The sequence below is a fragment of the Meleagris gallopavo genome, chromosome 1, assembly GCF_000146605.3.
Source record: "Meleagris gallopavo isolate NT-WF06-2002-E0010 breed Aviagen turkey brand Nicholas breeding stock chromosome 1, Turkey_5.1, whole genome shotgun sequence".
Classification (NCBI taxonomy): Eukaryota; Metazoa; Chordata; class Aves; order Galliformes; family Phasianidae; genus Meleagris; species Meleagris gallopavo.
This window is the reverse complement of record NC_015011.2, coordinates 22,721,389-22,734,965: the sequence shown is the minus strand read 5'-3', so window position 1 is coordinate 22,734,965 and position 13,577 is coordinate 22,721,389. Positions and strand designations below refer to the sequence as shown.

At 38.6% G+C, this 13,577-nt stretch overlaps 1 protein-coding gene and 1 pseudogene across 1 annotated transcript in view; both read left to right on the top strand.

Moving 5' to 3' along the window:
• KCND2 (potassium voltage-gated channel subfamily D member 2) overlaps window positions 1–13,577 on the top strand; it is a 346,823-nt gene that overhangs the window by 322,706 nt on the left and 10,540 nt on the right. Inside the window, exon 2 of the mRNA XM_019612404.1 lies at window positions 4,202–4,364. Coding sequence (XP_019467949.1) covers window positions 4,202–4,364 — 163 coding nt within the window. The remainder of the gene's footprint in view (window positions 1–4,201; window positions 4,365–13,577) is intronic.
• LOC109365637 lies at window positions 6,134–7,589 on the top strand (annotated as a pseudogene).

Sequence of the window (13,577 nt, the reverse complement as noted above, 5' to 3'; positions counted from 1 at the left end):
GTCATCATTGGATTCAGTAATAAGAATAATATCTGAAAATGAGAGAAATACTGATTCGGATTTCTTGAATTCTCAGTATGCAACATTGGATGTATTCTGCTCAACAGTTAGAAAAGCAGTATTGCTTTGGCAGGTCGGCGTCTGTAGGTTAGTTCTGACGTACTAATATTTTTGGGTACAGAATGGGCATTTGTAATTCTAAATACATCCATTTTTCCCAAGCTCCTACAAAGCCCACCCTTCCATGTGTGGTTCAGTCTGCATTTCAAGCCTCCACATCTGTCATGCAATGCTATAAGAAATCATGCTCCTGTTGCTCAGGTTAAAGATCCAGTGTTTATTTGCAAGACTTGCTGTCTTCACTTGCAATATAGAATCAAATGTGCAGACATGTTCTCTTGCCTGTTGGATACAAACAACTGGGACAAACACACATTCCATTAAATCCATCCATTTAGTCTATCCCTTAGTGAACAGAGAACCGTGGACTGAAGCAGTAGCACATGTCTGACCTGTCTGGACAATGTCCAATAAAACCAATGCATTAATTTGGTCACGTAGTTTCTGACTTGTGATTTGATAAAACTTGACTGACATATCTAGTTTGTCACATCCTTTTCACTTCCTTTTTTGGGTAATGTTGAACGCCTCTGACGGATAACACAGATAAACATGGCATCTCTTTTTCCTCACTTCATCCAGGGTTTACAATATTGTGATGACACTTTTGATGTTGCAAAATTAGATTGTCAGTAGAAATCATAAATGCCCAAAGACCAATGTGGGCTTTGGCCACAATGAGACATAAATGGAACAGATTATATGTAAAGCTATGAAAAGATTGATTGAAGGTAGAGAAAAAAAACCAAAACACTTACAGGAGAATATGTTTGCTGTTACAGTCTAAATAGCAGGGAGACAAGCAGAGTAGTTCTACATAAAACCCTGAAATAATTCCCTTTTGAGAAGTCTCTCTATGAAAATTCCCTAATAAAATTCAATGTTTGTTGTGTTTCCACCACTGAACAGATCAAATTTGTGGCAGAAATCAACATTTACAGATCAAGCGTAATTTTTCCACTTTAAAATACAAGAACCACAAAGCTAAGTCTAAAATTTGGGCTATTTTAAGTGCAGATTTTCCAAGGACAGTTACAGATAAGGTGAAGGGAGAAATTTTCCCTTCGTATTCTGTCATCCACTTCCACTGATGATATTCACTGATATACGAAGTACAACTAAAGGTAAAATTTAACCAGCAGGAGGAATTTCAATTTTAGTCAAGCCGATGCTAGACTAAAATCTGTGTCACTGTCCCAGAGGAGAGCAAAGCTGGCCAGGGTAGTAAAATCTCCTTTAGTGAGTGAACATATTTCTCATGCAGGACAGGTAGAGTAATATCTTGGCAGTCATATTTTCTGAATGTAATTTTATCTAAACCTCCCGAAAACTGTTTATCAACAGGAGAAAAACTAATTATATTAGGGTTATTAAAGATGTGAAAAGTGTTATTAGCACTAAACAGTGGGCAAACAGCATTACTTTTGAAAAATGTCACTGTAGTACAATTCACTCAAGCTGAAAAACAAATAAAAGCAAGCTATTTCAAAATAGGTGATATATCTATCCTTTCATTTTGCTCAGTAATGATTAAAAAACATTGTAAAATACCTTCACATATCAAACAACTTTTTTTGTTGTTTGTTTGTTTGTTTGTTTGTTTAATTCCATTACACTGAAATACCATGAAAAGCTGTCTCCTCATAGTCCTAGGTAGGTCACACATAAATAGTGAAATTTTGGACATGTATCTGCTATAATTCCCATCACCATGCCTAAAACATCAGAATTAGTTTTCACCTAATTATGGTGTCACATATTCAGCAGGGTGGTATATCCCTGAGCAACTTCAAACCAAATTAGAACTAGAAATGCCTTCAGTCCACAGCAGCTATTGATGGCAATATAGGCTTATGACGGTTCAGCACTTTCACATTTCAAGTGATAATTTTAGTTATCTAAATATAGGCTTAGTAATCTAGTTTGATAGGTCTGTCCTAATAGTACTAGATGTGTATAAATTTTGTATTTCAAGTTCTGATTGTGTCAAGTGTGTGTAAATATATCCTGCCTTCTAAATAGCTTTCTGTTGATACATTTTAATTCAGTTTCTGAAAATACTTGGGTCATAGCCTAAAGGAAGAAGCAAAACTCTGACAGTCCCTGTAAACCAATAATGTTTACCACCGGTCTTATCCTAGACCTTCCCTTTTGAGGAAACTTCTGGCCACCCATCAAACCCAGGTGCTCACAGGGCAGCATGGGGGTGCTGGGCAGACCTGTGCTTCCACTCATTCACCATTGCTGAAAAAAGCTGGGTGCAGTAGTCAGGTGTCAGGGATCCCGTTCAGCAAAGGGACCTCGAAAAGCTGATTATCCACCCACATGCCCAACAGTTGTATCTCACCTCTGAGAACGGCTCGTTGGCTTAGGAAGAGAAGCACCAAAAAATACCCTTTGTTGCAAGGCGCGAATGTTAATAGCTTAGTAAAGCTCTCTTTCCAGTGTTCTTTATTTTATACATCCTGTAATTGAGACAACCTGCAGCATTAACTTAGAAGATGGTTTCTATTACATGATGTCATTTAATCCACCCCTGCATGTCACAAAATCAGCAATTATCAACACTGAAATTCTATTTTATTAGTACAAATATTAATGTACTTTTTTCCTGTGAACGTTTTACACCTGGGCATGCCTAATAAAGCAGCTAAACATTTATTTTGCACAACATAGTCACAGTCAGTAAACTAAGACTTGTCCATCTATATTATGTCTGCCTGGATGAATCTTATTTGAATCTTTGAGTTAAATACCTTCTTCTTATCTTACAAAATTCAAGTCATTCATCTTCACCCACAAGGGGATATATGATCTCCTTCACACACAGGCTGAGCCCTCATTGCTAGAAAGTGTTCTCTAACCATGGTTAGACAGTCTCTCTTCTCATGATTATGGACACAATTTGGGCCATGTAATTTGAAGACTCCACCCTAACTTCTCTATTTATCTTTCTAGTTCCTGCTGAACTGCTTTTCTTTTCCAGATAGCACTCTCCAAATATTGTCCCTCCTGCAGTTTTATTTCTTACCTTTTTTCATATTGTTGTAAACTCTGCAGTAGAAAATACGCTGTGTCTCTGTACATGCTACAATCTGTGTTTATTAATAGTTTAAAACTCAGTTGAAACAGAATGGTACTTGCAGGTAATGTATCTCCTTATTAAACTCTGCAGTATGTAATTACATCCTTGTTCTATAGAATATGGCAATCTACAAAGTGCAAATAGCTGATATCTCTTAATAAGCTGCCATGGGAATCCCTCTACATACTTCTCAGCAATGCTATGAGAAATATTATATAGTTGCTGGAAAAAAACAATATCCAGCATCATAAAGAAATGTGGTAAATTCCAGCCCTAGTAATTCTGAACACTGCCAGGATTTGCAGTTCAGGTTTCCTTGATTGTTTGCATTTGTGGCTTGAGTTTCTGGGGTTTGCTTTTGGCTACATGGAAAAATGTTTAGACTATAGAAGGGACCTCTGGAGGGCAGATTTTCTAGCCTTTCACTCAAAGAAATCCTATCAACAACAATAGATTAGGTCAGATGTATTTCTGTTCAGCCAAGTCTTGAAAATCTCCAAGGATAAAAAGTTCACGATCTCCTGGGCTCCCTGTTCCAAAATCCACTACCCTCCTAAATGAAAGCTCTATATCAGCTTAGTGAGAATATAGATTATTCAGCTTGACATCTAACTTACCAAGTGATCTCCCGTGGATCTCATCAGTGGAAAGCAGTGAGTTCTTCAATCAAACAAACAGAGTAAGGACTGTGACCCTGAGAATTTTTCCATAGGCAGGTCTGTCTTCATCACAATAGAGTCAGCTTGGGAAGACTTGAGCAGCTAAAACACATGCTCACAGTTGATCAACAGAATACCAAACATTACCTTAAAATTAAAAAAAAATGCATGCCCAGCACTAGGTTTGCTGTATAACAAATGGATGTGTGTAAAATATTATATCCATCAAGCATTATTTGCAAGAGAAGTAAAATCTATTGTGCAATTAATTTATCTTGAGATTCAATACTTTAAAAAGATTTTGTTTTTGCTAAGGGTTTTATTTTCTTTAACCCAGATATGGTGACATGGTGCCGAAGACAATAGCTGGCAAGATTTTTGGTTCAATATGCTCCTTGAGTGGGGTCTTAGTGATTGCTCTACCAGTTCCTGTAATTGTCTCCAACTTCAGCCGTATCTACCACCAGAACCAACGAGCAGACAAGCGCAGGGCACAAAAGGTGAGCTCCTCAATTTTTCGCCTTTTGATATTGACAATAGCTTAAAAGTAAATTTTTCTGCGTCTCAAAAATGAGTATGATTTATTACGAAGATGACTGCTGTATGTATACATTACATGCCAAGCCAAAGTTCCAGATGCAAATACTGTGTGATTTTTAATTTAAATAAAAATGGTTCGTTTATCTTTTTTTTTTTTGTCAAAATATACAGATGTAATTACAGATGTAATTCATCCTAATTGTTAGATCAGATCTACTGCTTTTAGGCAATAGCGGTAGTACTGCCTCCTGAAAGCATCATTTTTCAGGAAAACTTTCTTTCCTCAAGATTGCTCTGAGAAGGAAAAAAAAAAAAAACCTAAAAACCTAAAAACCTAAGCATTACTTCTAATGTCTATCTTAACAGACAGCTTCACTAATCCATTTGTTTAACTCCCATGTTAACTCTCTAGGGAATCTGACTATTGGGAACTTGTCTCCTTAGCACTTCTTAGCTTAAAAGGCTTCAGAAAAAGCTGAATCAGGAAAAGACAAAAACAAAAGTCTATTTTTTTTTTTCAGCTTTCTTGGTGTCTGATATCACTAAAATATCAACTAGCTCTGTGACAAGACATTTTTTCTCCTTGACCTACATGCACAAGGTCAAGAATCAGGAAGACCTATTTACCAGGAAAGATGCAGCAAAGCCAGAGCAGCACCGTTGTTTCCAGCCCATATCTAAAATGCCAGTCCCAATCCACTTTACTCAGCCTTCTGATGAGAAATGTCTCATATGTCTTATATGACCTCTCTTGACACCTGAAGCACTGATAAGAGATTGTAATTGTTCTGCTATTTACTCTATGGAAAAGGTTCATCACCCAGTGGGCCCAGAGGTTCTGAGGGGTCCAATGAGAGTGGGATCCCTGCCCACGAAGGTGTGCAGGCAGGTCATGACTGAGGGATACACGTTGACCGAGGGAACATATGTCTCCTAAAGACAATAGCAATTAGTTTAGAGATTATAACATGAAAAACAAAAATTTGTTATTCCTTGCCACCTTTTTGACTGATGATTCCATAGGAAGGAAGTGAAATAAACAAACATAGTGATATAAGTCTTGGAAAATCTTAGAATCGGGAGAAACAGAGGTACATTGCCAAGAAAGTCAGTCACAGATCTGGGATGAAGACGTTGTATCCTTTAAATAGCCACAGCTTGAGAGACTTGGGAAAATGGCTACCAAAAAGAACAAGGGTATTCCAGAGACACTTAGAAACCTGATTTCAAATATAGGTTGTTTCAGTGCTCCAAGTATCATATCTCTCTTACCTACTAATTACACACATTCTTTGCATCGTTTTGTCCTATGTCCCAGTCATATACTCCCTTCTCCCACAACTGGAAAACATAGAGAATACATAATTTGTACACTACATTGTTTTTGTAGAGAATTTTTCATTTCTATTATGTAATGGCAGTAAAGAGTGAAAGAACTGTATGTACCAGCAGAAAACAGTGCTTCATTACTATGCCTTAGAGCATTGTGCCAGTCACGGATAACAGATCTGCTTGATCCCAGCAATCAGTGTGCCTGTTCTGAGCTTTCATGACTGTACAGACAACCAGCCTTACTTCAGATACACACAGCCTCCTACTGTATAATGTTGAATAAATTTTTCTATATCTGATTTGCACTTTACAGTAAAAAAGAGATAGAAATTGGGAAATACCTTACAAAAATTAGATCAGCAGACTGGCGGATATTCCCTCTAGTCTCTCTTCCTGAATAGAAACTGTTTAATAACCGACTTTCTCTCCTTGAAAAACAGTGAGCTCATTGTATGTCACAAACAGGAATGTGAAGTGATGAATGGCAATTCCACAAAATCTCGTTTCCTCTGCTCCCCAGAACAATGCCAAGAGTAAGGATCACAGATTTACTCTGACCACGTTTATATCCTTCTTGCTTTAGAAAAAATGGCTTTAAGGTCTGTTTAATGTAGCATTAGGTATGTTTCATTGATTTCTCCTATTGCAAAACTTATCTTCTCTCTTATTTTAAAATGACTGAGAGGATATGAACTGAACATTGCTCTGAGGGACTGAAAGAAAAGTTAGCAAAAAGAACTTACTGAATACTGCACAGTCTCTATTTATCAATATTTACCTATGAAGTATAGACTTACATTTCACAGGAGAGCTCTATTACCTTTGTATAAGGTGTCCAGGCCACCACATTGGCTGTAAGCCATGATCATACCACAGCAGGAGGCACTGAGGTAATGGCCCTGCCCAGCCTGCCATCCCTTACAAAGCTCCCTCCCATTTTGCCTCCCTCACTCGGCTGTTGGCTGTGGCTAAGCAGAATGCCCTGGCAGTGAAGGGGCCTGGTGTAGCAGGTAGAGATGAGCAACAGCAGTAGTAAGAGAGCACTATCAACAGCAGCACTGTGACTTAAACAAGACTACTTTAGAATTAAGAAAAATCCAGTGCCTTATATCTGTGCAGAACCTCTACCATCTAATATCCTGACAACAAAGTGCCATTCAAGGAGCCTGAAATAACTCCCTTTGAAGATGGCTACTATCATAGGAAATTAATATTCTCTAAAGAATTTCCTTTTAAACCTCTTAGTATTTATATGATTACACCTATTGAAAGATTTGAGTGTAACAGAAGGCTATGTCTTTCAATCACTGATTTCCACCATAATTCATGGAATCCAGCTTGGTCAGTTTCAACAATGTTGATGGGCTGCCTTAGTTTTACAGTAGAAAAGGACCTCACAGTGGGTAGCAGAGTTCACAAAAACTAGTAATTGCACAAAGTTTAGCATTCAGTGTTCTATTAGCACCTGATAACCATCCAGGGCTCCAGCAGGCCAGTCAAAATCATGGACTCTTAGGTGGAGCTTTGGCAGAATTATTTGTTAGTTGGATATGCAGTCTTCGCCATACAATCAAATATGTACTGAGAAATGTAGTTGCAAGAATGAGTGGAAAAGAAATCCAACACCAAAGTAGAGGTAGTTCCAGAGCAAGTGAGACTCTGAGCATCTGACTTTTGACACTAGGATAAACTATATTTTTAATTTGTTTTGAGCCAAGAAACTACAGGCCTATCAGTCTTACCTCCATCCCTGGGAAGGTGATGGACAACTTATGTTGTTCAAAGTACAGCATAACCCCTTGCAAGGGATGGTACTGCCTGTTTGCTACAACAGCCTTCCATCTAACTAAGAAAACTGGATATTGAAATTGTGGAAATTCCTTTATCAATATCTCATAGATAAATTCAATCAAGGTAGCCTTTATCATGGATAAATTCAATCAAAATAGCCTTTAAAAATGACCAAACATTTGGGCTGTAAGGAAACTTGATAGAAGTCAGTGAAGTGCTGAAAACTAATCTTAGGAGATAGGAGACTTACTGAAGATCCATGTGACCACCAACACATTCATTTACTGAATTCCACGCTGTCCTTCAAGATTAAAAAATAAAATTATGCTGCACGTTAATGCTCGAGAGAAGGAAGTGAAATTTATAAATATATCATCTCATTTTGAATGCATTTTAAAGGAAAATCCTACTTCTAATTATGAAAATGCATTGTTGTAAAAGAGACCTCAATATAAACAATAAATAAAAAATAAAAATAAAAAAAAGGAAAAGGAAAAGGAAAACAAAATTCTTATCAGAACATTTTCCTCTATCAGCTATTGATGTCCAAGAATCAGAACTTATCTGGCAATAGATAGATAAATAATTCATCCTACACACAGGAGTTTGCACTCAGGACTTAACTAATTATTGTCTATAGTCTTATTTTGCTTTTTCCTCAAGCAGATTTATCAAAGTGTAGACAGTTTTGAAGAATGCTGCTTTTCTCAGCTAGAGACAACTGCAGGAGGTCAAGTTATTTTCATTTCTTATCAGTGCCTTCAAGTGGCAAATTTAATGACAGATGTGTTGTGACTGGTCCATACGGAAACAAACAGATGGAAACACAAATGGAAACAGAAACAGAAACATGACAGCTAGCTCCAAAATCTGACAATGCATACGATTCAACCTGATTCTTTCATATTATTATGGTCTTCTACTTTCACATTGGAAAATACTTTGTAAAGATTGGCTGGGCTCTTATTTCATTATTTACTAGTTATACTTGATGTATTTATCTATCAAGTTATTAGGTACTAGATAAATATAAATAGCTTTAGGACAAATTATAATAACCGCTTAACAGTACCTAGAGCCAAGCTTTTGCAATAAGGAACCATGCTACCAATGCAATTTATTACAGCTTAAATAGGGTATTAACCTCAGTGAAGTTGTAGAGATAACCAGTGGAATAGATTAACTAAGATCTTTGAAATTCAGCAAAAAAGCACTCAAGTTTACTGAGTTTGAACAGAGTGTGAAAGCAAGGTGCAACTCATGAACCTTTTTAAACTGCATATCCACTAACATACAAAGTAAACAGCATTTTCCTCTCTACTGCATGCAGATGTTCTATAAATTATTTTCTGTAATCTGAAGTTAACTAGTAGCAATTACTGAAAATGAGAAAAATCAGAGCCTGATTTTTCACTTGAGAGCAAATATGTACAATGGATTTATGAAAGACCAAACAAACAAATGACTTAAACACAATGGGACTAACCTTCAAATCGTTTTGGCCATTGTTGTAAGAGCCACAGAAAGGCTATGAAGGAATTTTTACTTTCTAATTGTACAAGGTCATTAAAGAAATAACACCTGTAAGGTAAGTACGTTTTCAGTTTTTGAAACCAAGACAATTAAGTAGTCTGGAGAGCAGCGGAAGGGAAACAAAAGGAGCTATGTAGCTAGTAGTAGGGGCAGGCTACCTCAGTTCTTGCATAGCAGACAGAAGAGAGGCTCTTGTCAAAAATGATTCCCAGTACTATGATAAGCTGTGCCCTAAAGTATTTCTGATAAAATCTCTCTTACAATCTTGAGGGTATCTTGAGTGCTTAAAGCTGGATATTGTAAATATCCCACGGTACAACATTTAGTGCTGTTTAAAACCTTGTGAAATTGTTTATTTCTAAACTTTCTAAAACTGACAGTCACTAAAGAAAAGTGTTTTCCTTTTGTATGATTCCTATTATTGCAGTCATAGTCAGGACCCACGTTTAAGTTACGAAATTAGAAAATAGAAAATGAAGCAAAGCATTCAAAAGAATTCAGGGCAATACAGGGGATGCTGTAAGAATTGAAGCTGATCATTAGTTCTGTTAGAAAGTTTCATGTTAGATTATGGTGGAATTTTATCTCAGTAAAAGAACTTTGTTTTAGCTCATGGTTTTTCCCCTAGACACTGTAAAAATTACCAAAATCAAGGTTTCACACTGAATGGGTAACATTGAAAACCTCACTGCAAAGCAGATAACCTATTGCAGGAGAATTTAACCCCTTCCTTTTTTGCCAGATATTCCCACGAAAGACAGTTAGAAAGGACACTGAGGTTATCACTTCTTTTCTGCTGGACATGACAGAAAAGACTGAAGACTAAAGAAAAGTACAATTCTTCCATAGTCACAGTTTTTCTGATGTTATCACACAATTTTGGTGTGTCCTTCCTGGGAATTCAGTCCCCAGTGTGCAGCTCTTAAAATCCTGTGGATGACATGAGCTTTTAATGATTCCTTGTTAGGAAACATGGGCAGTCACTGGAATGCTCAAGTTATGGGCTCTGATCTGAATCAGTCAGAAGAACTGAAAACAAATTGCTGTAAAATGTTTGTAAACACATCCAATTTCAGGAGTATTTTCTACATAGGTCATTCCAAAAGTTATGCCTCCTATTTATTTCCATGGAAATTACAACAGATACACATTAACACTGTTTGATAGAGAAAATTTTCAGCTACAGAACACTATTTTTAAACATAACCACCTCCATTAGCTGTGCACTTTTGCCACAATGAAAAAAAGCCTGCATGCTGCACTTCTAACAATCTGCACCAGCAGAGATGACCCACTGTGACTGTTACTACTGCTGAATGGCACCACCACTACCACCTCACTGTGCTCGCATGCACTATTTGGTCTCCACAAATGTTCAGCAAGCAGCAATGCACAGGTGCAAGTTTTCCTGTACAGAGAAGTTCAATTCCACACCTTTGCTTCACGCGCACTTTCATGTTAGACACCATTTGTCAGCCTGCTCCTCTGCTGCCATCTGTCACATGGCAACAACATGTAATGGAATATTGGTGGGAAAGTTCAACCACTACTGCAATACCACCAACATCCACTACTGCTGTTGTGAGCCAACACCATAAAATAGGAGCAGCTCTCATATAATCGGAAGTGTAAGCAGGCAAGCAGTATGCAATATCTGGTTGCCTCCTTTGTAATAGATTTATTGTCTTCATTTTAATAAATGATGTAAATTCTGGCCCTCTTAATGAGTTTCAGCTAAGAAGATGTAAGCTATTAGTTCCCACCTCACAAAAGCTTTCTAAGATGCTAAAAAAATCATATTTGCCAAGAAATTTAAGATCTTCATATGCAAAGAATAACCGTCATATTATGTGTTGTAGCACACTGACATATTAAGACAGTCTCATGAAGTGTTATATTTTTTACTTTTCTTTAATAAGGAAGGGATGCCATTCAGAGGGAACCTCAACAGGCTAGAAAGATGGGCCCATGTGAACCTGATGAGGTTCAACACAGCAAAGTGCAAAGTTTTGCACTTGGGCCGGAGGAATCCCAGGCATCCATACAGACTGGAAGGAGCGGTCCTTGGGAGCAGCCCTGCGAAGAAGAACCTGGGGGTCTTGATAGATGAAAAGCTTAACATGAGCCAACAGTGTGCCCTTGCAGCTTGGAAAGCAAATGGTATCCTGGGCTCCATCAGAAGAGGGGTGGCCAGCAGGGACAGGGAGGTGATTGTCCCCCTCTACTCTGCTCTTGTGAGGCCCCATCTGGAGTACTGTGTCCAGATCTGGAGCCCCCAGTACAAGAGAGATAGCTCTTAGAGAGGGTCCAGAGGAGAGCCACAAAGATATTCAGGGGACTGGAGCACCTCCCCTACAAAGACAGGCTGAGGGATCTGGGCTTGTTCAGCCTGGAGAAAAGAAGGCTGCAGGGTGACCTCATTGCAGCCTTTCAGTACCTAAAGGGAGCCTACAAACAGGAGGGGAATCAACTCTTTGAAAGGGTAGATAACTGCAGGACAAGAGGAAATGCTTTTAAGTTGAGGGAGGGAAGATTTAGGTTGGATGTCAGGGGGAAGTTCTTTACAGAGAGAGTGGTGAGGTGCTGGAACAGGCTGCCCAGAGAGGTTGTGGATGCCCTGTCCCTGGAGGTGTTCAAGGCCAGGTTGGATGGTGCCCTGGGCAGCCTGGTCTAGTATTAAATGTGGAAGTTGGTGGCCCTTTCTGTGGCAGGTTGAGAATGGGTTGGAGATTCGTGATTCTTAAGTCCCTTCCAACCCTGTAATTCTGATTCTGTATTAAGTGGTGCAGTACCATAATTATCACTTCAGCCACTGGAAGAGGAAATGAACATACAAGCTAAAAGGAAAAGCAAGATTATTGTTAGTATGTTTGTTCTTAAAATTGAATGAATTTCCTTATAAAAGCCATAAAAACTTTTGTGACTGAAATCACTTACTTATAAGACTGCAAGTTGCATTCTGCAATAGCATCTCCAAAACATCTCAAGATCCTGGTGAGGAACAGTACTAAGAGAGATTTTTCATATATTCTTGAACACAGCATGTGCACATTTCAGCTAGATTCTAGCCATGCTTGCTGTTAGCTGTCATGAATTTCTTCGCTCACTGTTGAGATCTTCAGTGAGCTTGAGGCTATGAGTGCAAAGAAGTATGGTGTTGAGTCATTCCTTGCAGTGAATTATTAGTCATACCAGAGAGATGATCTTGTGGCTGCAGTGACTGGGCTTCTTCTTGCTACGTTAAGCACTCAGGGATTCTCAATCATTTCATGTTGACACTTAATACCAAAGAAACTGAGCAGAAGGGACAAATAAGCTCTCTTTGTTTTCTGGGAATAACAACTGAGGAACTATCAGATATGGAAATCCTGATTAATGTATTAAACTTATTTTTCCAAGTTCTTCACTTGTCACCTTCTGTGCTTCAACAGCCATTAAATTCCTGAGGTTTTCAGAATCAGAAATCTAAGCTGGAAGGTAAGCCCAAACTCTCTCTGTAACTCAAAAAGAACCAGACACAAAAGTTACAGAACTAGAATACCATTCTAGAACTGTCACAAATGCTTCAATTTTACATAATATTTGTCAAGAGGCTCTTTTCCTTATGCTTTCCTCTGCACTGGGCAGAGAGGAACACCATGAGGTTCAACAAAGGCAAGCGTGGAGTCCTGCACCTAAGGAAGAATAACCCTCACATCAGTACAGATTAAGGGCTGACCTGCTGGAATTCTTGTGGAGAAGGACTTGGTTTTCCTGGAGGGAAACAGGATGGCCATGAGCCAACAGTGTACTCTTGTGGCCAAGGAGACCAGTGGAATCCTGGGGTACATTAAAAAGAGTATGGCCAGTAGGTCAATTGGAGGTGACTCTCCCTCTCTACTCTTCCCTGGTGAGGCCATACCTGGAGTACTGTATCTGGTTCTGAGCTTTTCAGTTCAAGAAAGACAGAGAACTCCAAGAAAGGATCCAGCAGAGAGCCACAAAGATGATGAGTGGCCTGCAGCATCTCCTTTATGAGGAAAGGCTGAGAGACCTAGGGCTGTTCAGCCTAGAGAAGAGAAAGCTGGAGAGGATCTTAACAACACTTGTAGACATCTAATGGATGGGAGTCCAGTGGATGGGACTAGGCTCTTTTCAGTGGTGCCTGGAGACAGGATTCCCCTTCTCTGGAGACTTTCAAAACCTGCTTTCCTATGTAACCTACTCTGGGAAGCCTGCAGCAGGGGATTGGACAAGATGATCTCCTGAGGTCCCTTCCCTATGATTCTCTGATTCTGTAATGTTGGCTTCTAACTGTTCTGTAAATCAGTGGATTCAAAGCATCCAACAAGATACTTTCTCAGGGATGAAAGTCATCTATATAAACAAGAAGGTTCACTTGAGTACTCTCAAACCAGATCTTTCTCAGCACCTGGATGACTGCGGTCTCTGAAAAACTAAATTATGGATAGATTACCATCAACAATGATGACTATTAAGTCTCATTATAAAAATACACATTAAAATACCAAAAAAAA